The 26,690-nt window shown below is 34.9% G+C and overlaps 2 protein-coding genes across 5 annotated transcripts; one reads left to right on the top strand and one right to left on the bottom strand.

Moving 5' to 3' along the window:
- Window positions 1-2,762: 2,762 nt before the first annotated feature.
- LOC110628159 (transmembrane 9 superfamily member 12) lies at window positions 2,763-5,811 on the bottom strand. Of its 2 annotated transcripts, none has more exons than XM_043948920.1 (2): window positions 5,611-5,811; window positions 2,763-5,150 (listed from the first exon to the last, which is right to left on the bottom strand). In XM_043948920.1, exon 2 carries the CDS (start codon window positions 5,100-5,102, stop codon window positions 3,129-3,131), a length of 1,974 nt encoding a protein of 657 aa, XP_043804855.1. In that variant the 5' UTR covers window positions 5,103-5,150; window positions 5,611-5,811; the 3' UTR covers window positions 2,763-3,128. The 2 variants fall into 2 exon arrangements, with proteins under 2 accessions (XP_043804855.1, XP_021630370.2); XM_021774678.2 differs by having other exon boundaries at window positions 2,763-5,160; window positions 5,611-5,810.
- Window positions 5,812-8,104: 2,293 nt separating this feature from the next.
- On the top strand, window positions 8,105-15,209 carry LOC110627292. 3 transcript variants are annotated; one of them, XM_043948817.1, is made up of 6 exons: window positions 8,113-8,339; window positions 8,431-8,459; window positions 11,713-11,907; window positions 12,555-12,605; window positions 14,702-14,766; window positions 14,851-15,209. In XM_043948817.1, the coding sequence occupies exons 1-6, from the start codon at window positions 8,263-8,265 to the stop codon at window positions 14,941-14,943; spliced, it is 510 nt and encodes a 169-aa protein (XP_043804752.1). In that variant the 5' UTR covers window positions 8,113-8,262; the 3' UTR covers window positions 14,944-15,209. The 3 variants fall into 3 exon arrangements, with proteins under 3 accessions (XP_043804754.1, XP_043804753.1, XP_043804752.1); XM_043948819.1 differs by lacking the exons at window positions 14,702-14,766; window positions 14,851-15,209 and adding an exon at window positions 14,084-14,691 and having other exon boundaries at window positions 8,105-8,339; XM_043948818.1 differs by lacking the exon at window positions 12,555-12,605 and having other exon boundaries at window positions 8,109-8,339.
- The last annotated feature ends 11,481 nt before the right edge of the window (window positions 15,210-26,690 follow it).

The raw sequence follows: 26,690 nt of genomic DNA, 5'->3' as shown, positions 1-26,690 counted from the left end.
TATTAATTTTTTATAATATAATAATAAATATTTTTAATTATTTTTTATAATATATTTTGTTATTTTTAACATATTAATCTAATATCACAGTAATTTAATTGTATATGTTATAAGGTTTATTGGTAGATCGTTATCATATTTTTTTATAAAATTTTATTTAATTGTTATATTATATATTATAGTAATATATTTTATTATATATATTATAAAATATATTTAGTCATGTTATTAATAAATAAAAAAGCATGTTCTTCGTTTTTTAAATATAAATAAAATATATTTAATTAGTCTTATTTTCTTTTATCTCTCAATTTTTATTTAATAAATTTTATTTTAATTCATAAATTTTATTTTTTTTAGAATTTACTGTTCATTATCCATCTACGTGAATTATTTTCTATTTTTTCATTTTATTTTTTATATTATTCTTTATTGTTAAGAATTAATTTATTTATTTTATTATATTATTAATTTATTATTGTTTATTTTATTTAATTATTAATATTATTGTTATAAATAGTAGTTCAGTCTATTTAAAATTTAAAAAATTATGTAAATTTTAAATATTATTTTGATGGGTAATAATTTAATCTAATTAAAAATAAATAAATAGTATAAATTTTAAATAATATTTTTATGGGTAATAATTTAATCTAATTAAAATTAAAAAAATTTATAAATATTAAATATTATTTTTATGGATAATAATTTAGTGTAATAAAAATTAAAAAATTATGTAAATATTAAATATAGTTTTATGGATAATAGTTTATATCTAATTAAAATTAAAAAAAAATAATGTAAATATTAAATATATTTTTTATGGGTAATAGTTTATCTCTAATTAAAATTAAAAAAATTGTAAATATTTTTTAATGGGCAATAGTTAAATTTTGATAAATTTATCTTTACAGTGAATTAATAAAATATTATTTAAAAAAAATAAATTTTAACTATAAATGTTGAATTAAATGTTTAAATTAAAAAAAAATTTAACTATAAACGTTAAATTAAATTATTAATCTATTTAAATTGGATATATTATTATAAGAATGAAATAATTATTTAAAAAAATGTTAATAAATACATCGCGATCATCCTTAGTGAATAATTGTTGAATCAATTTCACTCTGTTGAGAATTATAAAGTTAATATTGAAAATATTTTGCACTCCAAGGCTTAGTCTGGTGGAAAGTGCATCCTGTAACCTTGAAAGGTCTAAGATTCGACTCCCCCAGCCCCTTATTTCAAAAAAAAATATATATATATATTGAAAATATTTTATCTAATTTAAACTTAGTCTAACATAACGAGATATTAGCTTTTTGTTAAAAATAAAGTAAATAGTAGGTCAATGTCAAACACGCAGTCATGAATTTTCTCAAAGCCGGCAAACCAAGTTGTTTGAGTACGAGAACACTGAAAAATAGTATACTCAACAGTTTCAGAGCTGTTACGGTAAGAGGGATCAATCTTCATGCCTCTTCTGTAGAGATTTTTCTTTCACTTTAAAGCATTACGAAGGGTCTTCTAAATAAAGATTTTCACTTAGGTTGAAGTGGGAGTTTCCATAATTGGCTTCAAGTTGCTTGTTGAGTATTAGCTGGATAACTGAGATTGATTTCTCTCTGAATTATGATCCTTGCTGGCAAGGATTTTTTATAAGCTGATCCCACTGTAAAGATGCAATTTCTCTCATGAAACCAGAAAATGCTATCAGAGGAATATTCCAATTCACCTTGCTTTCATCAAATAAATCTGCAACAAAATTACCATTGTAGAGGTCATTTACTCTGAAAAGAGGCAAGGGTCATGCCTTATCAGAGTACCAGAGCCATTGCAAATGGATATTACTTTATGGGTTTTGTGGGCTTGGGGAAAATGTGGTCCATTTGCTGTGGCATGTTGGGAGTGCTCTATGCTTACGATCCTGGTAGTTATAAATACTGAAATCCAGGAGATCAGAAGTTGTGGCTGAGATTGGGTTCCTATACAAGCAAACCAACTGGCTTATGCAGTGGCTTGGACTCGTTGTTTTTATACTTATTTTTCAGTATAGACAGAGCCTATAGACTATATGAGACCTCCATTTTGTGAAGATGTTTCTTTGACTTGATGAATTTGTTTGTTTTTCTATATAAACATGAAAATTGAAAAAAAAAATTCAATTAAAATTGAATTTTGTAAAATTTTTAGATATCAACTGGAGTATGATTTGCAATTTGGAAGGTTTTAAAACGCTATTCATCGGATGATTAATGACATTTGCAAGTAATTTAATAATATATATATTTCTTTTATTTTATTGGAAAGAAGAATTATTCCTGTCTGATTCCATCTGGTTGAAATCCATTTTTAATGAATATGGATTTAATCATTTTGGCCAAGTTTCACTTCCAAAATGAATCGGTTAACTTCCAATTCCAAACCATACCATAACCGGGTCTATCCCATTCCCATCCAAATCAACATAATGACCGGTGTAATGGTGCTGAAATTAGATTGGCCATTCACGAAATCAACCCCTAAAATCAGAATATCAGCAAATGGCAGCTAAGCCCCTAAATCTAATTTAATCACCTCCACATGCTCAATGCAGCCACCAGTCAGGTGAACATTATACGCCAATGACTTATTATTTGGGGAAAAACACAAGATATCAACGAGGTCATATCTTGCAGAACAACTATGCGAACAGAAATTTATCCAGTTTCAATAGCAACTCGGTAAAAATAAAGACAAATTTTGACAATACTGAATGATTGAGATATGAAAATGTCATTTAACTTCTTTTCAATGATAAAATTGAAGTGAGAAAAAGAAATAGTACATAACAGCAAGACCATCACCAGTTTCTACAATTTCTAATGAAGCTCAAAACTACTATCATGTCCTAAACTCAAAAGCAGAAAAAAAATATAACAGGCCTTGATCATTTTTAGCCATATCATCTGAGTCTTTAATACAGCACAACAATATCAGCTATCTTAAGAAATTTTAGCAAATCCCATAAGAGAGAGAGAGAGAGAGAGAGAGAGAGAGAGAGAGAGAAAATTGTGAATAGGGGACAGCTTCCTCTTTGTGCAAGCAGTTTCCTTCTCAACTGATTGTTAAGACGTTAAACGCTTCTAGTCAATCTTTACCGACGAGAAAAGGTAATGGACAAAGTAGAAGGACATAAGGAAGCCGATTGTGCCAGTAGACAACATGATTGCTATTGCCATGAGCAGTGAGTACCCAAGATACAGTATAGCTGACACAGGTCCACTCAAACTCTGCAGGTCAAAAACCAAATAATTGATGGAGTATAAGAACACATAGAGAGCAACTGAACCGGATGCAAAGAATGCCTTCCACCACCATCGCCAGTCCTCCACGCACAGATGCATGTAAGTTAGAACCACTGACACTTCAGCACAAACAATTACCAATAGCAGAAGAACAATGAGCAAGAAACCAAAGACATAATAAAACCTTCCAAGCCAGATGCTGGAAAGGATGAAGAACAACTCGATGAAAAGGGTACCAAATGGAAGTGTTCCAGCACCAAGAACAAGAAGCCATGATGGGTATTTGCGTGCAGGAATTTCCCTTGGGATCTGGTTGGTTCGGACTGGATACTGAATTGCCTCAGCTCGTGTCCCAAAGAATCCTCCCAGGAGGGTGAGTGGCACTGAAATACAGAACCACAGGGCCAGAAGTACAAAATACAAGGAAATGGGAATAGCACCAGTACTCTTGCTTCCCCATAGAATGAAATTCAACACTGTGAGGATGACAAAGGCAATTCCAGGGAAGAAGCATGCAGATGCCCAGGAAACACACCTCCATCCTTCTGATGTTCCCTTCACGGTTCTCCACAAACGTACTGAAACATAGCCTGCAGCAATGCCCAAGAAAAGATAAAGAATTATCATTCCTGTCAGCAGCATTCCTCGTGAAGCTGGTGACATGAAACCAAGGGCTGCAAAAACAATTGTGACCACTGCCATCCCCGTAATCTGAACTCCATCTCCAACCATGACGCAAAGAAGCTTGGAGCAATCTGGTTCTCTGAACACATCACCAACAACAAGCTTCCAACCTGAAAGCTCCTCATTCATCTGTGCTTGAGCTTCTTTGTCCAATTCCTCATATCTTGTCAAATCCCTTCTCACAGTCCTCAAGAAAATGACAAAAACAATGCCAGCTAGGAAAAAGATCACCATAAGAGAATTAAGAATAGAGAACCAGTGGACACGAGCACCTTCCATCTTCAAATAAGCATCCCAACGAGATGGCCATCTAGTATCACTTTTCACAAATGAAACCTCATAAGTGAAAGAAACTCTCTCTTGCTCCCTTATTACCTGAGACTTGTCAAGTTCCAAGGGGCAGTTGGCAGATGAGATATTATCATACATATGAAGCTTAGACATTGTTTCAGGATCATATTTAACACTGCATGGGACAACCTCAAAACCAACTATCTCATAACCAGATGCTTTCTTCTTATCAGCTTCAGAAATGACACCCATACCTTCTTCCCCAGTACCAATTATCTCCACACCACTCCCTTCATACTCATGAACCAAAACTGTGAACTTAAGGTGATTGATAATGTAATCATCATTACTATTCTGTGGTGCATACCCAACTGGAAACCCAGTCCACTGAATGTTAACTCCATTTTGCTTTGCATACCTCATGGCAGGCAAATTATCTAAAATCATATTCACTTGATACAGATCACGGGTTCTCTGCTTCAAAAGCTTTACCTCATGCTCACTCAATGGAGGAGTAGTACAAAGGAAAACAGACTCATTAACATTCATTCTAAACTGGTAAGGTGAGTTATCAATCTGATCTCCCATAAGGAGCTCCCCAAGATTCTCAGCACTTTTTTTTATTCCACCAGCTGGCTTGCAGTAAGGTAGGCTATAGTAACTGAAGGGAAGCTCAGTTTCAATAGAAGTTAAGGAATTAACTTTGGCCAATATAGGTTCACCGGTTGAATAGGTGTGCATATAGCTGCCAGGCAGATAAAAGGCATTGCAAGCATGCACAAAGATGAACACCAAAAGGGAAGCCCAATAAACGGTGGGCATCCTCATTTTCGACATCAATGTGAAAGCTACTAAATTACGCAGATCTTTGAATCAATGCTCGATCTAAGTTCACCTACAAGCAAATTTAAAATCAAATCTATAGGAAATCAAATCATTACTATCAATCTTACTTTATAACTAAACAAATAACATGAACATTTGTTTATTATTTTAAGTTCCAAAAGAAAATAATTATTTCCATTCAACTATCAAGCACCAGATCCATTAACAGATACGCAGAAATGCTACACAAACATAATTAAACATAACAAGATCAGATGAAGCTTTTAGCAAGGCAGATCAGAGGACTGAACATAAAATTTCCGAGGAAAAATCACAAAAGCGTCTATAGAGGCCATGAACAATACTACCTCCAACATGAAACAACCTTCAGTACAGAGTCATAGATCTAACAGGAAAGCTAAACGCACGTATAAATATATACTTAAAAGAATATAAATAACTACGCCTATACATCAAAAGAAAAAAAAATCTCAAGAAATTGGGAGATTAAGAAGGTTACCCGAAGCAGATCTGAACAAGCCAAGAACAGCAAGGGTAGAAACAGGTAGGATCCGGATTCAGATGCCGCCAAGAACAGCTTGAAGGAGACGCAGAAGCAGAATCCCTTGTGTTTGCGTGGGAAAATTTCTGAGTTTTCTAGTGGATGCGAAGGATTTGGGGAGATGTGGGTGGTGGTTTATTTACGATAGGCGAATGAACAATATATAAAAAGGAAAAAGAAAATAATTAATTCATTAATAAATGATTTGATGGGTTACAGATCTTAATCTCTTATTTTACAGTTGGTGATGTAGAGACAAGCTTGTTTAGCATGGTCGGTTGAACGGTTAAGATAAAAAGTTTAAAAGAATTTAAAAATTTTATTGGAATTAAAAATCAATCTTATAAAAATTATAGTATATATATTTTAGAAAATAATTTTACAATTATTGGTATTTTTATTTTTTGTTAAAATATTACTTGTTTAATACTAAATTTTCATGTTTTTATGTATTAGTAAATTTATACATGATTAAAGTTCATATGTAAATCTCATGTAATATATTATGTTAAAATATTAAAAATACTAAATCATATTAAAATGCATCAACAGTCATATTCGCTCAAACCAAATTATTTTAAATTTAAAATTATATTAAATAGATTGATTTTGTATTAAATCACGATAATATTATAAAAAAAAGCTATTAAAAATATAATGTTCATTAATAGTACTATATACTATAAATTTTGATTTACACTAATCTAAAATTTATTTTAAAATAAAATGCTAATTTTTTTTAGTAGTTTATAATTCCATGCATCAAAGAGACTTGGCTTAATTTTTTATGAAATGGCATTATCATTGTTGTGAAATGTGAAAGTATTCAATTAATAAAATAAAGTAGAAGTTTAAGTCAGAAATCTAATTTATTTTTAATCAATATTTAATTTTAATTATTTTAAAACATTTTTATTTACATGCATACTAAAAATAAAAATTTTAAATACTTATTTTATACATATTTAAAAAAATAAGTAAAATATTTAAAGTTGAAATTTTAAAAATTATAAATAAATTTTTTGGATTGTAAAAAAAATAAAAATAAAGAGAAATATATGGGTGAGAGCTGTTGCTATAAAAATAATATTGGATGTTAGAAATTTTATTTATGGGAGAATTATTATCAAATTTTTAAGTTTTTAAAAAATTTATTAATTGTTTTAATATTAAAATTATTCTATTAAAATATTTCTATATTTTATGAAATTAAATTATTTAATTATATAAAAAAATAATTAATTTATTTATTTTAATTTTAATTAAATAAATTAAATAGTATGAATATTTAAAATTATAGAGAATGAATAATATATATAATTAAAATTATATTAATTAAATAATATAAATTTAAGATAAATTAATAATTTTTTAATATAAAATTAAAAAAATTAATTTTATAAAATATAAAAGTTTTTTAATTAAATAACTTTTAAATAAAAATAAATTGATAAAATTTTTAAATTTAAAGAACTTAATAATATTTTTTTTTTTAGTTAAAAGAAAATTACTTAAAATTTTCCCGATTAACTTAGAAAATTTCAGGAACCATGGCCATACACACATCCGTCCCTGAGTACGAGTGATTTGTATGTATGAGTTATGGTCAATATGTTCAAGAAGCCGCTTAGTATATGATTGCAAGCCGCATATATTAGTCTCGAAATTTCGAATTTGATTTTCACTCTCTTAAGTTTATTTTAACGCTTTCCATGCGCATTATTAAAAAGAAAAAAAATATCTATATGAATTGAGTTGAAACTGGTTAGATTCATGTCTTGAATAGATTCACAATTTTTTTTTTAAAAAAAATTACTCCTTAGTTTCTAAAAAATTATTAATTAATTTATTAATTTAAAAAATATATTAAATTTTTTTTATATTTTAAAAAATTTATTAATTAATCTATAAATTTCAATAATGAAATATTATAAAAAAAATTTTAAAATGTTCTGGAGAATTAATTAATAAATTTTTTAAAAATTTAAAAAATCGATTAATATAATTTTTAAAATTATAAAATTAAATAATAAAATATTTATTAATAAAATTTAAAAAAATTAATTAATAAATTTTTTAAAATATTAAAATATTTTAATATATTTTTTAAAATTAAAAAATTAATTAATAAATTTTTTCTATTATAGAAATTAAATAATAATTTTTCTTTTAAATAAATATGCATGAAAAGGCTTTTATTAATTAACATTCAAGTTTAAATCTCCGTACATCAGATCATACCAAAATTAGGAGTGAGCAGATGGTTAGCTTGATTTTAAACTGATTACAGAAAACTGAAAACTAAATTATTAGAGATTAAAATTGAAACTTAATTGATTATACTTATATATCGAATTGAATTAGCCGAATTGATTAATATTGAAATTGAATAGAAGAGGGGTCAAATTGAAAATGAGAAAAATAAATGTGGATGAAAATACAATTTACAGCTAGTGCGGATGGTCTGCACCAACGAATGTTTTGAAAGGCGCATAGCGTAAGCGAATGAGACTCTGACCAACAGACCCCCTGGATCCAACACAATCCAGAATCCAGAGGAGGCCACCAGGTGTAGCGGCGATTGAGAGGAGGAGAGACAAGGAGGCAGAGATGCTGGAAAACCCTGCACCTGCAGCTCAGCCTGATTCCACCACCATCGTCAAACGCTATCCTCCTCCCAATCAAAGGCAAGCTTTCTTTTCTTTTACCTTTGCTTATTGGTATTTGTTACATGAACCTAAGATGAGGCATAAGGTGATGCTGTTTCAATAATTGCAGGAATCGTTCTATTAGCAGGCGCAAATCAGGTCTGCTGCTTCTTTTTCAAATTTGCTATTTTCTTTTAATCTCTTTACTGAGATTGTCTAGGTTAGAGTTTTGCTAGGAAATATTGTTGAAATGTTTTTATGATTTTGCTAATTAGGGAACTTTGTCAAAGTAATTCAGTATAAATGCAGCTGTTTCATAGCTTAATTCCAGACACGACACTTGTTTATTGGTCATCATGTTTATAGGGTCCTCCCCCCTTCTCTCTCTCTCTTTTTAACATAAGGCTCATACCAACTACAAATTTTTTCCTTTATGGTACTTTATTCAGTTCAATTGGAAGATCTTGGTCAGCTTGAATCTCTTTGTTTCCCAATGCATTCGGTGTCTTCACTTTTCTCTGTTTCTCATCGTGACAATGATTAAAGAGGGACTGGAGTTCAATAATGAATGCGTTTCTTATTCTTAATTGACTTGGATGAGATTTTACTCGTTAATCATCCCATCTAGCAATTTGTCTCAAAGTTGTTGGACGGCTGAATCAAATGAAAGATCTTCCAACTAAAAGGAAACATTAGCTCTTCTTATAAAGACTATATCTCTAAAGACTTCTAGAACCCGTAGTACCCAATTAGTGACAATGGCACTGTTCTAAACAATTTGGTTTTGATTTTAACAATAACATCTATTATTTGAGTTCCTCATTGAAGTGCTGCTTTTTCTCCAAGCACAATGGAAGAAAGGACCTTACAAATAATTTGAGACCCACAAGATAGGTTAATATGATTTTAGAAGAACAATGCTGAATTTATGTACTAATGCTTTAGTTAGAAAGTAATTATTTTATGTCTAAAAGTTATGAGTGCATTGGCATTGCATAACTGTTCATAAGACTTAATGGTTAAAAACATTTATGCCACAAGCAATTGCTCCCCTTGTCCCAAATATAGGCTTATTTTCCATTTTCATTTGTCCCAAATTGTTGGCTACTTCCCTTTTTCAGATGGTAATTTATTTATTAACATCCTAATATAACATGTTTAATATGCATCAAAAAAGTAAAATTTTTAGTTCTAATAATAATTTAGTAATGGAAGTTTTTTTTTTTTAAAAATGGTAATGGAGCAATACGAGTGGAGAGAATATTACAAAAAAGATGATAGAAATTTGTTGCTTTAACTATTTCTTTATCCATGTGAAAGTAACTGTAGGCCTATCTTTGTGAGAAGAATTGAGAAGGATGCTTTGGAGTGACCGTGAAGATTTGTGAAAAGTATCCACATTGCGGAATAGCGACAATGGTCTTTATTGTTGACCCCAACTAGTTTAGGGTTAAGGCTTGAGTATCTTAAAGATGACTTGATTAGTGGTATGACTTGTCTTTTCTTTTTTATCTGAAAGTGTGTGACTTGTCTTAGCACTTGGGTAGTCTACAAATAAATATTTGGGAAAAAAAAGTGTATTTGACTTTTCTTGGTTGAGAACTTTGAGATGAGTTTGGTTGCCATTTTACTGTTGTAGATTTGGGTTTTACCCTACATGGGAATGTGATAGATTTTTGGAGGAACTCCTTTGTACAGTGGAAAATCATTATTTTTCGATATGTCTTTGTGATTTAACAAAGACAATTGAACAATTTGTATGAAAAACATTATACTTTAAAATTTTGGATGCTCATGTTATTTTATTTGCAAATGTTTATTAAGACAAAGAAAATGAAATGTCAATTTGGTGGTCATACTTGTCTTATCATACATTTGGGTCATGTTTCTTTGCTTCTCCCTTTCTTCTCCTACTTTGTTGTCAAAGAACTAGTTTGCTCTATACTTGGTAGACCTAGAACAGAGCTTATCTTCTGTTGAGAAGAGAAATTTTTAGGGAGAGGAAGAAGGATCTCCATTTGATTTCTCCATGACAGTAGGTTTACATTAGGGATTGAATTTGAGTCATACATGTTTCATGTTTGCCTTAGTTATGGATGAGTGCTAGCCACTCGTATGCAAGATTTCTATAATCTATATTATCTGCAGATGATATTGTCTTAGTAAATAAATTGGTGAATGTGAAGGATGTTTCATATGAGTGCTAGCCACTCATATCCAAGATGATGTTCTATAATCTGTGTTATTTGCAGATGATGTTGTCTTAGTAAATAAACCAGTAAAGTAGTTAATCAAAAGCCAGAATGTGAAGGACATTGGAGGATTAAGGGTTTAGGCTAAGTAGAAATAATACAAAATGTATTTATTATGCATTTAGCTCTCATAAAAAAAGGTTCAATTGGATATAGCTTTGGTGCATAATTGCAACCAATTTAAATATTTAGGTTCTATTATCCAAAAGAACAGAGCAATAGATGAGGATATAAGTGTAATACACAGGATAAAAATAGGATGGATGAAATAAAGAAGCATGATGGGTGTGTTATATAACCTTAAGATCACTGATAAAGTGAAAGGTAAGTTTTACAGAACAATTGTTAAACCAACTTTATTGCATTGTGCTTTATGGGAGTCTATGTTTGGCATCTAATTTACAACATATCCACAAGATGAGTATGGTAGAGATGCATGTTAAGATAGATATGCTAATGGATAAGATTAGAAATGACATCTATTAGAGAATGTATGTTAGGTAGCGGTAGCACACATTGGAGATGAAATGAGATAGTATCAATTAAAATTTAAAATGCTTTAGCCATGTCCAATATAGAGTGCCAAATGTGCCTATATGGAAATGTGATAACTAGTGGTAGGAGTGGTGTGGAAAAGAGGAAGTCCTAAAATGAAGTGAAAGGAAGTAGTACCAAAGGCTTTTTTGAATGTTAATGTGGAACTGGTATCACATAGAGTTAAATGGGAAAAAAAGGATCCACAAAGTTGACCTTAACTAGTTTGTGATGAAGGCGTATTAGTTGTTGTTTAAGTTTTTTGTTGGGTATAAAATTTTGGAGCAGACCCATTGCTCTGGAAAGATCAATTTTACTACTGGATCTGAGATTTTTAATATTTTTGCTATTCTCACTGGGTATTGCATGACATGCTTCAGCTTGCTTTTCTTGAATAGAATGTGAATTTCCGTTGTGGTTTAGTATGCAGTAAATGTCTTAGCAGCCAAATTCAAGATTCTTTCTACAGTTATGCTATACAAAGATATGGAATTTTCTTTGTATTGAATGGTTAGCTGTCTGCTGCATGAAAATATTAGAAATTTTCTTTATATCTTTATATTTACTAGAACTTGGAGCCTTGGACCCTCAATGATAAAGGGTTTAAGGTTATCTTCATTTTGCAGACCGGCTTGATCGAAGTAACAGTCTTTATGCAAGTGATACAGAGAAGAATCAACAGTACGCCTCTCCAAGAAACCTTCCAATTATAGATCATGTGGATTTAGGGAGCAGCAATGTCCTGAAGGAGAACTCTCGTCCAGGCTTAATAGCTTTAGATGGGTGCTGTCACAGTGAGGCTTCCCAGCTTTTGAACAATCGTAAGTGCATAATGCAGTTGTTTTAGAAGGATTACTTATGGTCCCAAGCAATTATATTGATTACATTGTTTCTTCAATATATCAACAACAGTTAAAGGTTTGGAGTAAGAATATAGAACAATGAAACTAACATGGTCACCTGGAGACATCGAAGTCATGCTGTGATTCACTGCAAAATAACTTTGACCTTTTATATGTGTGGGTCACTTATTCTCATGACAGATGTGTCTTAGTTGTGATCAAAGATTCAAAAGTATATGTCTGATTTTCTGCAGTCAGGTTCTTTTATTAAATACATGTAGGTGACAGTGCTTTTTTGCAATCTTTTCTATGTGGTTTTATTTTAATCACATTGCTGTATCCTTATCTCATCAAACAACTTGGGCCAATGTCTTAAAAGGTATTTAACTGTTTAGGTCTTGTTAATATACTTATACAAGAGTTTCTTGTTTGGACCAACTTAAATATTTTCCATTGTCTGACTGATCAATTTGTCCTATAGCATGGCCAATGTTTCAAAAGAGAAGTATTGTTTCTTTTTTGGATACACGAAAAGATAGAATAATGATAAGTTATTTCAGAATTGCAAGGGCACATGCATGATGTTGTGTTACTGTTACCTGTTTACCTCTATGTTTGAAGTGCAGGTTGGGCACTGGCAATGCATAATTACAATGACGTTTCCATAGATTTATCCGGTGAGTGGATTTGCCATTGAAGTCTTCTATTGTATTGCCTATCTTTGACTTTTTTCCTGATGATGCATAGACACTTTTCTTTTGGCTGCTTGCTTGTGTGAACACAGTAGCATATGCTGCTATGGTGGATGGTGCCATACTGCCATTTTACTTCTATATGTGAAGCAAGCTTCATTGACATAGTGAGAAATTATAATTATGGTAAATTCTTTTCTAGTGAGTCTATAGGCAGTAAGCACATGTAAGGTTCACAAATATGGGTATAGATTCTATGTAGCTACATTTATAGACAGTAAGATTTCCAAGCAAGACCGAGAATAAAGAAACAAAAGAAAAACTGCGGTGGCATTTGCTGTGTGTGGTGCCTGTTTGCTTGTATATGAGAAGCAAGTTCCATTGACATAATGAGAGTTGTACTTATAATGAATTCTGGGTACTGCAGTGATCAGATATAAGGTTCACAAATTTTGGGGTAGATTCTAGTGTAGCTACATTTATAGACGGTAAAACACAGAAGACTGATTTGTTTTCTGTTCTCCCCCCCCCCCCCTCTCCCTCTTTTCTTAAGTAACATCAAATGCAACACATGATTAGGGTTGAGCAGAACGGTATAGGCTATATATTTTTCAGTGGTCGCTGTGTGGTGCTCGTAGTGTCGCTTTTATGTCCTATTTATATCCACTACATTATATGGCATGCATATATGTTTTTCTTGATGTTGTCTGAGTTCATGTTATGCCAAAATTTTCTCTTATTTAAGATGAACGTCTTTTAAGACTCTCCTAGTAATTTATGGACGTATCATGTGAACTTGGTTATTGGCTTGGTTTGCTGATTTTCTAATTTAGTAGTCTTTTTCCTCCTCTCCTTCTTTGTTGATGGAGTCTGTTCATCTAATGCAAAACATAGTAGAATCAATCAAATTTTTAAATTTAGGAAAGCTTCTAAATGTTATTTGTTGGAACTATCGGTTCAATTATGAACCGAGCTCTAAGCACTGGAAACTCCATTTTTGCAAACTGAACCAAATTGAATTAATGGTAAAACCAAACTGAAAAATGGTTCTGTTCAGTTAATCAGTTCTGAACTCCGAAGGCACCTTTCTCTAGTTTACGTTATAGAGAAAAGGCAAATTGCAAAAGTACCATCACAGCCTCACAGATAAAAAGCAAGAGACTCAAATTGCATATCAAAATCACCAACACATTTCACATATCAAAAATAAGAGAAACTCAAATCACCAACAGATTTCACAAATCAAAATCACATATCTTGGATATGAGTTTAGAACACCAATACAACAACAAAGCATATCCTGATTCATCAGTACAAAAATCAAACTGCTACACCAAGAAAAACTAAAATTGACTCAAACATAGAGTTTGAATCACATTTTACAGAAGCAAAATATAAGATATGCAAATTAAACCATGAATAGAGTGATATGTTGAACCCAAATGTGATTCTTGGATATGCAGGCAAGGCAAACCTAGGTCGATGCATGTGTGGGTATTTCTATCAAGATGGTGGGTGTGGCTTGTGTGGTTATGCAGGCTAAGCAGCGAGACATGTGGATGTGGCTACAGTCACTACATGAGGGAGGGAGGGGAGAATAAATGAATGTGGGTGTTGACAAAGAAATTAAGCATCAAAGAGGTCGCCCATAACCAACCACCCGGATCCAAACCCGACATCCATACCCGCAAAGGAGATCAAGTTTAATAATAAATATGCTTATAAGCTACTTATTGTCAAATGTCAATTGCTTATTAGTTACTTATAAACATTTTAACCGAAGACATAATTGTTTAAAATTTTAAAGGCTTATAAGTTAATTTCTATAAACTAAACCAAATATCCTCTTGGACAGTGGGGGGATTTGCGTGAAGGGAGGTTGGGGGCGAGAAAATTGTATATTTATAATGAGGGGCTAAAATGGTAGTGGATAAAGGAATGATAAATTGGTTCAATTAGTTTTTTTTTTGGAAGATTTACAATTTAGTCTATGAATATTGCCATTATTAACAAGTCAGTTCCTGTATTATTTATTAATATCTTGTTGCTTAAGTTACAAATTTGTGGTTTCCATTATTCAGAAAGGCCGGTAATGTATTCAGGAAGTAGTGCATCAGCATGGGGACACTATAGATTCCCACATCAGGTGAGCATATCTTTTCTGCTACACCATCCTTCCACCCTTTGTCTGTTTCTCTCTCACATGATATGGTGATGGATTGCGATTCAGTTTATATCTTCTGCAAATAGTGGTGGAGAGATGGACTTCCTAAGAGAACTTCGCCGTGCAATTCTCAACTCCAGTGCAAATCCCAGCAACTAACTGTCTCACATCTCTACTGAAAGGACGAGTGCTGTCTGAATCTGGGACATGTGTATGCCGGGGATGCTGGTGTTCGCTGCTCGAGTCAGGACTACGTGTTCTGTTGTGTTGATTAAAACCTAGAATGTGCTACTACTTTTTTTTTTGAAAGGAAATGTGCAACTACTTTAGTGTTGTGCTTTATGTTGTAGAGGTTGTTTAGTGTGTGAACCAACGTCACTTTCTCATGTTGTATTTTATTGAATTAATTAAATTATTACCACTAACCAGAGAGAATGTGATGATAGTGCAAATTATGCAAAAGATTTTAAAAGTCCTTTTTGCCCTAATTACTTTTAAACTGTAGTTCAGTTCCTATAGTTCAATGAAACTTGTATGTCACTATGAAAAGATAGTTATTCTTTGTGTGTTTACTAAGGATTAAGTAAAATGTACATAATTGATGAAGAGAGTGCCTATTAATTCTTATAATTTTTTAAAAAATAATATATTAAAATATAATCCAGAGAAATATAGTTAAATTTCTTTATTATATTTACAATTTTGCCTCTAAAATTTAATGCATTTCAACAATTAAATCCATATAATTTAATGCATATAATTTAAAGATCTTTTGGAAAGATTAAAGAAAGAATATTTTCTTCCTCTGTAAAAAAACTCTTCTAATAATTGGGAGATAATATTTTATCAACTTTTTAATTATATTTAGTTTAAAAATTAAAATAAAATATATTTTAAAAGGATTTATTAAAAATAAAATAAAATTAAATAAGATTATAATAGTCAATTTATATTAAAAAAATAGATAATAATTTTATATTATAGTAATATATAAGTTAAATTATTTTATTTTATTTTAATTTTAAAAAAAATTTTATAATATTTTTTAATTTAAAATAAAAAATTAATGTGTTTAAAATTATTATAAGTAGGAAGTTAATAAAAAGTAATTATTTTTTTAATATGTATAAAAAATAGAGTGAATAAAAAAAAATGAGACAGGAAGTATATATAATAGCATTAATAAGATCATTAAAATTTAGAAAATATTTTACTCTTTTAAAATGAAAAAAAAATATTTTTAAAAAATAATTAAAATTTCCTTTAATAAAAAAAATGTGTTTTTAACGAAATTTTAGTGTAAAGTTCATCTCCAGCGCTAGGCTCCTCTTGGTGTACTCAAGCTCTATATGCCTTCTTCGCTTACTTCCATTGCAACTATCCAAAGCCAGACATAATTCCGTACTTCATTAGCATTATTCATTTTATATTAAAAATTTAAATGAATTTTAGTAAATTTATATATGATTTATTTTTTAAAAAATAAAAAATTTTAAAATTAAAAAAAATGAATTGATTTTTTTTTATAAAATTTATAATTTCAAATGAAATATGAAAGATTTTTTCTCTAAAATATTAATTTTTTTTAATTTCTAAATTTTATCAAATTTAATGCAAATTAAGGAAATAGAAGCTCGAAACTCCTACAAAGAGCTCATGGAATCAAGAATAACAAAATTTAAATAATTATGTAAAAATATACACTAGAATTAGAAAAAAAGTGAATTAAAAAAGACTTCAGCATTTTCTTTTTTTTAAATAATTGAATTTTCAAAAAAAAATATTTTAGAATATATATCTTCAATAGTCAATATTAATAGGATTTGTGTATGCAAAATTCAGTTTTATCAATAAAATTTTCAAAATTCAAAAGAGGATTCTTTAAAAAATAAAAAAAAATTTATAATTTAATTTTTAAATATTATTATTATTAACAAGTAAGTGGCTACACTATTATGAATTTAGTATATAGTTATAAATTATTTAATTACTTATTAATAAATTATTAACTTGTAAACAACACATTATAAAATAAATTACACTTTAATCTCTTAATTATATCATAATTAATGAAATTAATTTTTATATTTTTAAAATTAAATATTTAAATCTTTTTATTTTTTACCACTACAACCACTATTAAAAAATTAATAATTTAAAAATAAAATTATCAAATTTCTTAATACACATTCAAACCTCCCAAAACAAAGGAAAAAAAAAAAAAAATTCTTCTAACTACTGATAAGGCAAGCGCGACTCAATAAAAAATAAAAAAGAAGCGCAAAAATAGATACCAGTGAAGACAAGGCAGCCTGACTAACCACATTGGGTGAAGAAAAAGGAATTAATATATAAACAAAAGATGGTCTTTTCTTTTTTTCTTATTTTTTTATTTTAAAAATTTCAAAACCAATAACAAATAAAATAAAAGAGCACTTCCACCAAAGACTAGTACGCCCTAGAGATCCTATTTGAAACAAAAAAATAAAATAAAAGAGACATAAAAAACTTATATTATAAAAAAGGGTGAAAGAAGATTTTTCTAAAATAATTTTAGCACTTTTTAAAAATAATTTTGAAATTTTTTTAATTTTTTTCACATTATAAAATACAGTATTTGAAATAGATATTTTTCTGTATACAATTATATTTGAGAGAAGAGAATAAAAAAGAAAAATAACTATTTGAAATAGAGATTTCTCGGTATGCAATTATATTTGAGAAAAGAGAATGACAGAGAACGAAAAGAGTTGTGTTTTCAAATGTAAAAATTTTCTTTAAATATGTTATAGAATATAGTAAAAATATTATGAAAAAAAATATTTTTATTAGATTTGATTAATTATTTACTTTTAAACTATAAAAAAATAAATGAAATGATCGTGTATTTAAACAGAATAAAAATAAAAGAATTTAAATATTTAATTTTAAAAATATAAAAATTAATCTGTTAATTATAATTTAATTTAGAAATTAAAATATAATTTATCTTATATTATAAAAATTTAATTAAGAATAGACCTAGGACGGTGCAACTCGAATGGTAGATTAAATCATTTTAGTTTGGAAATTAAAATATAAAAAAATTATATTATTATCATATAATCCAAAAAAAATTATATATATATATATCCTCCACGTACAGAGTTTTGACAAAATTCTCTGCCAAAAAGGCAAAAAAAAAAGTTTTGAGAAAATTAATATATTTGTTGTAAGAAGAGAATAAATCAAAGTAATAAGCGATCCTCGCTAAGTATAGCATATATATTTTAGGGAAAATTAGTATGAGGAGGTGTTTTGATTTTGATGAAATTAATTAGTTGATTTTTATAAATTTTAAAATTAATTAAAATATTTTTTATTAATTTAAAATATAAGATCTTTTTATTAAAAATTTTTGTTTGTCAAAAAGAAAAATTAATACATGGTAATATTATTTTAATTTAAAAATTAAAAAAGGAATCATACAAATCAAACTTTAAATATATAAACACATACATTTTTTTCATGAGAAATGTATTTTTCTTTTAAAAATAAAAAAAAAATATATTTTTTAATTATTTATTATCTCATTATGTAAATTTAATTAATATAAAATTAATGCAAATAGCATTATTAATTGAGCTACAATTAAGAATTGTTATAAATAAGCTTTTGTATTGATAATTTTTTTTTTATAGATAGGATAGTTTTTTTTTTTTTTGAAATAGGGGGTTGGGGGAGTCGAACCTTAGACCTTTCAAGGCTACAGGATGCACTTTCCACCAGGCTAAACCTTGGAGTGCATAGATAGGATAGTTAACAATTACAAAATTAATTTATTTAATATTTATATTTTATTATATTTGATGATCTGAGATCCAATAGAATAGGGTTTTACAAGGGTTTTGTATTACTGAATAAGGCTTAAGCTTTCTAAGGAGGGGACTCCTCTTTTATACATTGTCTTGCTTGCTGGTGACGTGTAAAGGTCTCTCCAGGATTGGGCCACGCGTCTCTGCCATGCGGATTCGGAGGTACTAGGGTATCAGCCGCCTGCTCCATGCGTAACGGCCTCTGATTCCCCTCGTGCGTACGTTCGAGCGGATCTGCCAGGCTGTCTGGTGAATATTTTTCTGGATCCTGGACTGGGCCGAGAGTTGGGCCGGACGCTAAGCCTGAGTGGAGAGGGCCTGCTTCGTGTGGGCCGGACCGGCTTGGGTGAAGAAGATGGGTCGAGCCCGGCCTTGAGGGTTGGATGAGCCAGGCTTGTTATGTATATCAGGTGTGTGGGCCTCTACGTCATGGGCCTTGGGCTGTGGTCAAGCCCCTGGCCCGGGGTGAAGGAATCCAGCGGTCATCAATTGCCCCTTCACCTTTTCGGCAGTTATTGCTCCAACTGCCGAGGGGGTGAATACCAAGAACTAGTATGATCGCGCCTGTTCGGGTTCAGGTGCCTTAATAACATCCTTTCATCTTTCAGTCGTTGCGCAGCTTCTGAATTCTATCTGCTCTTTTCTCTTTCTGTCTTTTTTCTATTCTTCTTGTCCTCTGCCGCCTTTGCTTTTTTTGTCATCATTATCTGGACATCTCCTTTCTTTCCTTTCCCGTGAATATCTTTTAAGAATCTGACATCACTGGCTTAGAGTCTAGTGTAGCTCTGCCCCGTGCTAAGTCCTCAGGCTCCGAGTATATATCAGCGCCAGCTTTTCTTCATTCTTGAGTCTTCTATTGAAATGAGAAATTCTTGTTTTATCTGTGGCAGGTCTATTCGACGCCTTCTTCAAACAGATTGCCTTGTGCCCCAGAGGTTTGCTTTGATTTTGCTCTTATCATCTTAAGGGAGAACTGTTTCTGACTTGTCTCTGTTTTGAAACTTTTTGCAGTTCCTGAAATAAAAATGGGTCAATTCAAAATTCTTGAAAATTTGATGTTACCTCTAAGGCGTCTGGATGGTGCATTGAAGATCCTTCTGGTATGGCAGTCGAAGGGTGGGACCATTCGGCAAGCTGCTGAAACTGCTTTACCCAGGTCGTCTGGCCGGCCTCCTCCTCTGCTTGTTGTCCGGGCTCCAAAGAAGTTCTGGGCTATTGAGGGGTTCGCTCTAACTTCACCTTTTCCCGCAGAGAAAAAGGGAATTTCCTCGATGCCCCTGTTGTCCTCTTTTGATATAAATGGGAGTGGCGCCGGCGCTCAGCTTGTTGTTCTTTTTGATGTGAAGTACCAGTATTATTATTCCCTTTGGTGTGAAGTACCAGTATTATGTGAGACTGGGATCTGCTGCACTCAGTCAAGTCTCCAGCGATTTCTTCGAATGTGTACTTCGCGATCTCTTCGGGGCCATAGCCCGAAGACTTATGTTTTTCATGTGTGGTGCACGGCCGACATACAATATCTGAGCTTGTTCGAATGTACCGTGCATCACATTCGGGTAACCGAACGTATGCCCAGGGGGACAGTGAGAAATGCTTATGGGAATCAACTTGTTCAGTTCCCCTATAATAGCGGGACAGATCTTGGCCTTTTCTGAAAAACTCACATTCCGAGCTGCGAGAAGTCCTCCGAACTGAAGACTAGAATAGTAGGGTAGGTGATAATCGTAGATGATGAAGTATCTGGATATGTAAATCCTTTAAGGATAGTCTTTCATCCAGTAGTGTAGGCCTTTGTAACGTGCTGTAATATACTTTTCTTTTAATGAAGTTCTTGTTCTGCTCTCATGCTCAAGCTGTTCTTCCTTTGTCATGTGTGAAATACTTTAGATTGCTCGCCTTATAATTTTAACCAACTGAGCTCTGTCCTGCTTTTTTCCGAGCTGATCTAACCATATCTGCAAGCTTTGATGAGTTGAACTCCGGATCCACTTAGCCAACTGGGCTTTCAAGTTTCCGAACTGGACTGTCTGACCGACCTGTGAGCTCGGTCTTGACTTCGATGAATTGAGCTTTGAGTCTCCTTCATCCGGCCGGGCTCTCAGGTCATGTTGTCCGAGCTGGACTAACCGACCCGAGAGTTCTGTCTTTGCTTAGTGAAATGAGCTCTGAGTTTCCTTTAGCTGGCTGAGCTTTCAAGTCATGCTGTCCGAGCTGGACTAATCCGACCTCTGAGCTCGGCTTCTGATGAGTTGAACTCTAAGCTCTCAGCTCTGTATGATCCCGAGGTGCTCTTGGCGCCTCTTTCCGATCTCACATCCTTTGTTTAATAACGATAAATCAAATCTTATAACTTTTTAAGTGATGAGCAAGTCTGACCTTTATCATGCTCCCATTTGCTTGTACTTTTGAGTCTTTTCATGACTTGCCCCTCTGTTTCCTCGGCATTTACCATAGGGATGGTAAAGTAGTAGGCTAAGTTGCTCTGACTGATGAGTTGGGCTTGTATTATGTGGATGGCGAATGGGCTTTTAAATGATGGGCTGTCATCGTGTACTTGGCCCTTGATAGATGTAGATAAGCCCAGCGATCATCCTTTTGCCCCTTTACCGTCTCGCCGGTTATTACCTAACCGTTGAGAGGGTAAACTTCGAGAACAATTAATGATCGCGCCGCTCCAAGACAAAACTGTTCAGATCAACGCCCTGCCTCATAATTGCCTTTCTTTTCGAATTCCTTCTGTCTTTTGAAGAACTAGCTCTTGTCTGCTCTCTGTCTTCCTGCAACTCCTTGTACGGTTTTTCATCCCATCGTGTTCTCAGGTACGCTTCCTTGTTCTTCCATGGCAAGTTCAAAGCTTCCTGATGTTTTTGACCTTGAGTCGCATATTACACCTTCCAACATAACTAATCACATTTCCCGGAGGCTGTTAGATACTCCGTTGTATCTTATTCGAGCACCTCTTCCAAATGAGAGGATAGTTCTTCCTTACCCTCCCCCTCCTGGTTTGGTGGATCCCCAAGAGGTTCGTAGCATAGTGTTTTTCCTGAAGCAGAGAGAATTTGGTCTACCGTTTCCTTTTACCCCTTTCTTTGTTGAGGTCTTTGAATACTTTGGGGTAACTCCTCGAATGTTATCCCCAAATTCCATTTTATTCATGTCCTATTTCGAGTCTATCTGTCTGGGTTGGGGTTTCGCACCTACGGCCTGTCTGTTTGTCACTTTTTTCCGCCTGGTTAGGGCGAAGCAAAACTTCTATTACTTTTCCCCCCGTAATGGGCTATCTCTTCTTACGGGCTACAAGGATTCTATAAAGGGATGGGTAGAGAATTTCCTTGTGGCGGAGCTAAAACTAGGGTCCTGCCGATCGTGGGATGTGGACCTAAGGTGGGGGGAGATCTTTCCGGGCTGTAACGATCTGCCCGAATTGAGTCTTATTGAGCAGGTCGGGCTGCTTCGACTGACTTCCGTTGAGAGGAAGTATGATGTCGAGAAGTGTATGTTTGCGTCCAACCTTAGGGATATCCGGGACACGGGTATAGTGCTTTGTCCGGCTATTCTGTTTCTTCTTTGCGCATAATATCAGAAAGTATGCTGACTCTTTATAACTTCTTGTTTCTTGCAGCTTCTGAGGTTAGAATGGATGGCATCAAATTCCCCAAGAATTTTGACCTGTCTCGGGAGAACATGCATGCAATTTTTGACGCCTTTGAGGATGGGCGTTCTGTAACTGAGATTGCTGCAGAGCTGGCTCAGGTCGCTTCCTCCAAGAAGGTCAGCCGACCTCCCGTCAAAGCTTCTTCTCGAACTTCCAAGCCGAGCTCTCGCAGCACCAAATCAGCTCGGCCATCTAGCCGTGGTGGGTCGAGCTCAACCTCGACGCCTGCTGAAGGGTCTAGATCCGTTCCAGCCTCCTCAGAGGTCGTGAGGGAAACTTCCCTAGCTATTGTGGGGCAGACCCAAGCTACTGAACAAGTGGGGCAGGGTGCTGCCCATTCTACTGAGGGGGTGTCAGGGGGAAAATCTAAGTCCCCTGTTGAAGACAAGGAGACCTCTGGGACAGGGATGGAGATCATCCTCCTAGAGGATCAAAGCCCAGAGGTTTCTGGTGAAGGTGCCCCTGCCCCTGTGAGGACTGAGCCTGAGGGATCTGAGGGCGTCCCCTCAAAGACCGGGGGCAAGCGTCCAACCCCTTCTGGAACGCCTGTCCCATCTCCTGCTCGGAAGAAATCCAAGACTGCTGCGGGTCCTTCCCCACCTCTTTCTCCCATTGGGAAGGGGAAGGGTGTTTCTGCTGTTCCTTCGTCGTCCCCTACTGACAACGTTCTGAACCTATCAGGCATCACTTCTGAGTCTCCGGCCACTGCTGTTGCCGCACTTCTCCGGGAGCGGATGTTCGGCGGAATAACAGAGGCGTCGGATCCTCGTCTTCTGGCCCTGACTGGTCACTTGGCCAGTTGTACCAAGGAGCAGGTGTCCTTCCAATCTCGCTCCCGTGAGGAGCTCGGATCCACGATTAGAGAAATGCTTCTGATGGTAAGTTATTTTTTCACTTCTCTTTGGGTTTGCTTTGTTTCTTTTCTTGACAATTGTTCTTCCGTACTAGGTGTCGGGCCTATTTATGGAGGTGGATGCCCGTGACCTCTCTCTCCGGGAGTCCGTGGACCGCCGGATCGAAGAAGAGCGTCGCGATGAAAACCTGACTGCCACCAGTGAAGCGAGGGGCCACCTGGCGGCTGCCCGGGAACAGATCCAGTCTCTCCAGGTGGAGTTGCATTCTGCGCTGGAGGCCTCTAAAAGAGCTGAGGACAGAGCGGCTGAGGCGGCAGAACATAGCAAATCCCTGGAGTCAGAGCTGTCTCGTACTCGCGGGGTTCTCCAGGAGTCCGATGAGAGGGCAGCTGAGGTGGAAGCTCGTTGTGTAGAGGTTGTAAAGCAGCTGTCCTCTATGACAGCGGCCCTTCAGGAGAGGGATGAGGCTGTAAGCCAAAAAGCTGAGGTCCAGCGCCAATATGAGGCCTTAAAGGCTGATTTTGAAGGGCTTCAAGCTCACCTGAATGAGGTGAAGGCTCAGAGGGAAAGTGCCCTAGCCCGGGTGGAGGTCCTTGAGCAGGAATTGGGCACAAGTTCTGAACGTATCAAAGATCTGTCTTCATCGGCTGAAGAATTCAACCTTCGCCAACAACAGCTAAAAATGAAGTCAGGGCTTTGGAATGTAAATGTTTAGCCCTGCTCGAGGTGGTAAAGTGTGCCGAAGGGAAGGCTCAGCTAAAGCGTGAACAGTATATAGTGGAGTATCAGGAGTCTGATGAGCTGAAGGTTAAAATTGAACAGGCCTGTGAAGCTCATCTTCAGGACTACAAAGACTCTTCTGAATTTAAGGAATTTGTAGCTGAGGCTTGTGAAGAACATCTTGATGAGTATAAAGCTTCTGGTGAAATGAAACAGGCTATCATTGATAAGGCCTACCGCATGTATGTAACTGGCTACAATCGCGGTTTAAGAGAAGCTAGACAGGCTCCTGATATTCCTTTGGCCAAGCTTCGTAGGCGCGAAGTGGACTCAGATGGCGAGTCAGTGCTATACGGGGAGGATGATTTCCCATTGCCCCGAGGAGATTCCCGGAGGAACATAGACCGGCCAGTTGAGTCTTCTTCAGGGGAATCCGAGCTAGGGTCGAAGGAAGATGATCCTGATTCTGAGAAAGAAGGCCTCCACCCTGGGTCAGAAGTTGCCCCTACTATTAATGTTGAGAGCTCTGGCCCAAGGGACACCGAGCTTCTTTCGAAGGTGACTGTAAATAGAGATAATGCAGGCGAGGGTGTTCTTACTGATGTAAGTCCTTTAAGGACTATTTATCCTCCCACCTCGCCGGAGAGATAAATTGTAACAGTCATTAATGAAATATCAGTTTCCTCTTTTTTGTTTTTCATATTTCTTGAAATTTAGCCTTCGTATTTGTGATGTGAACTACATATTTTCATTCATAAGTTCTGAATTAATCTTAAGTTGTGAGCTCAACTCTTAACTGATAGTCTGAGAGATCAAATCTCGTACCTTTTTAATGGCAACTATCATGTCTGTTTTTGGCTTTTAGTCCTTCTTTCTTGGTTGTGACTTTGTATATTTGTTCCAGATAAACTGATATAGGCTTTGATTATAGCCTTTTTATCCTCCTAAGGATTTCTTCATTTATGAGTCCTTCTATGGAGGGAGCTCGGCCTTTCTCTTTGGCCTTCGTATCTTGATCTTTTAAGGATATGAGTCTATCCGAGCTGGGAGCTCGGTCTTGGGCCTTTGTGAATATCGGTCCGAGCTGGAAGCTCGACCTTGAGTTTTTAAGAATATAAGTCTAACCGAGCTGGGAGCTCGGCCTTTTCTTCGAAAGCCAAAGTTTTAGCGTTAGCGTCTTTTTCGAGGTCGGGGCTTCTTTAGCTTATCAGGCCTTGTACCTTTTTCATAGGTCGGAACCTGACTATCCGAGCTGGAAACTCGGCCTTTTTCTTTCGTACCTTGAATTTTTGCGGAGATATGTTTATCCGAGCTGGGAGCTCGTCCTCGGCACTTCTATAGCTATTACGCCTCGCGCCTCTGTAGTAGGTCGGAACCTTGTGTTTTTTTTTTTTTTTTTTTTTTTTGGTAGCTCCGGGCCTCTCTGTTTTTGTGAGGTCGGAACTATATTTTTGTAAGTTGTCCCTTCATGGAAAAATTTTTTATTTTTGGGAGGCTCTTAAGTCCTTCACCAGCCGTTTTTGTTTTCCGGAGATCTTACGAGATCCTGGCTGAGCCGGGGTGGCCTCGGGGCCCCACCGGCTGTCCTTTGTTTTGTTTTCCCGGGAGTTCTAGGGGATCCCGGTCTTCATGCTCCGGGAGGCATCTTTTAGACCCTCACCGGCCGTTCCGGGGTGACCTCGGAGCCCCGCCGGCAGTTTTTTTGTTTTGTTTTCCCGGGAGTTCTAGGGGATCCCGGTCTTCATGCTCCGGGAGGCATCTTTTAGACCCTCATCGGCCGTTCCGGGGTGACCTCGGGGCCCGCCGGCAGTTTTTTTGTTTTGTTTTCCCGGGAGTTCTAGGGGATCCCGGTCTTCATGCTCCGGGAGACATCTTTTAGACCCTCACCGGCCGTTCCGGGGTGACCTCGGGGCCCCGCCGGCAGTTTTTTTGTTTAGTTTTCCCGGGAGTTCTAGGGGATCCCGATCTTCATGCTCCGGGAGGCATCTTTAAGATCCTCACCGGCCGTTCCGGGGTGACCTCGGGGCCCGCCGGTAGTTTTTTGTTTTGTTTTCCCGGGAGTTCTAGGGGATCCCGGTCTTCATGCTCCGGGAGGCATCTTTAAGATCCTTGCCGACCGTTCCGGGGTGACCTCGGGGCCCCGCCGGCAGTTTTTTTGTGCTCCCTTAGGAGGTCTTGCGCAAGGTTCAGGCTCATGGGCCTTACTGTCGCTTCGTCATCTCAGCTGGTTTTTGTGCCTAACTGAGGTCTTGTTTTCAAGGGATCTTTCTGAGCCCTGTTCTTTCTTTTTCATGGAAAAATGTTTTTCACAAAGATAATCACATTGTATAAACAATTTTCATTTATTCATATTTGTCAAAATACAATGTTTTTCTTTACAAATATTTCAAGGGAAATACCTTTTTAAGTGCTAGATGTTCCAAGCGTGGGGCTCGGGGTTTCCTTGCATATCTTCAATTCGGTATACCCCGGGCTTAACCACTTTTGTCACCTTGAATGGACCTTCCCAGGTCGGTGCTAGCTTGCCTGCGGCTGCTCTTTTTCCTGTAGCTTCCAGGTTTCTTAAAGTCAGGTCTCCCACCTTCAAGCTTCTTTCTCTGACCTTTTGATTGTAATATCTTGCCGCTCGTTGTTGATAAGCAGCAGTTCGGACTTGGGCTTCTTCCCTAACTTCTTCAAGAGCATCTAGGTTGCTCCTTAATTTTTCCCCATTAGCGTTCTCACTAACGAATTGAACTCGATGAGTGGGGATCTGCAACTCAACTGGGACTACAGCCTCTGTGCCATAAGCAAGTGCAAACGGGGTTTCTTGAGTGGGCGCTC

Source organism: Manihot esculenta, chromosome 12 (assembly GCF_001659605.2).
Source record: "Manihot esculenta cultivar AM560-2 chromosome 12, M.esculenta_v8, whole genome shotgun sequence".
In the NCBI taxonomy this organism is placed as follows: Eukaryota; Viridiplantae; Streptophyta; class Magnoliopsida; order Malpighiales; family Euphorbiaceae; genus Manihot; species Manihot esculenta.
Note: the sequence above shows the minus strand (reverse complement) of the source record. Positions and strands in the feature narration are given on the sequence as shown.

Excerpts from the sequence above, each read along its gene's own strand:
- LOC110628159 (XM_043948920.1), bottom strand. The coding sequence starts at position 5,102 with ATGTCGAAAATGAGGATGCCCACCGTTTATTGGGCTTCCCTTTTGGTG.
- LOC110627292 (XM_043948817.1), top strand. The coding sequence starts at position 8,263 with ATGCTGGAAAACCCTGCACCTGCAGCTCAGCCTGATTCCACCACCATC. Across the intron at positions 8,460-11,712 it reads TATTAGCAGGCGCAAATCAG|ACCGGCTTGATCGAAGTAAC; the intron begins GTCTGCTGCTTC and ends TTCATTTTGCAG. Across the intron at positions 11,908-12,554 it reads TTCCCAGCTTTTGAACAATC|GTTGGGCACTGGCAATGCAT; the intron begins GTAAGTGCATAA and ends TTTGAAGTGCAG.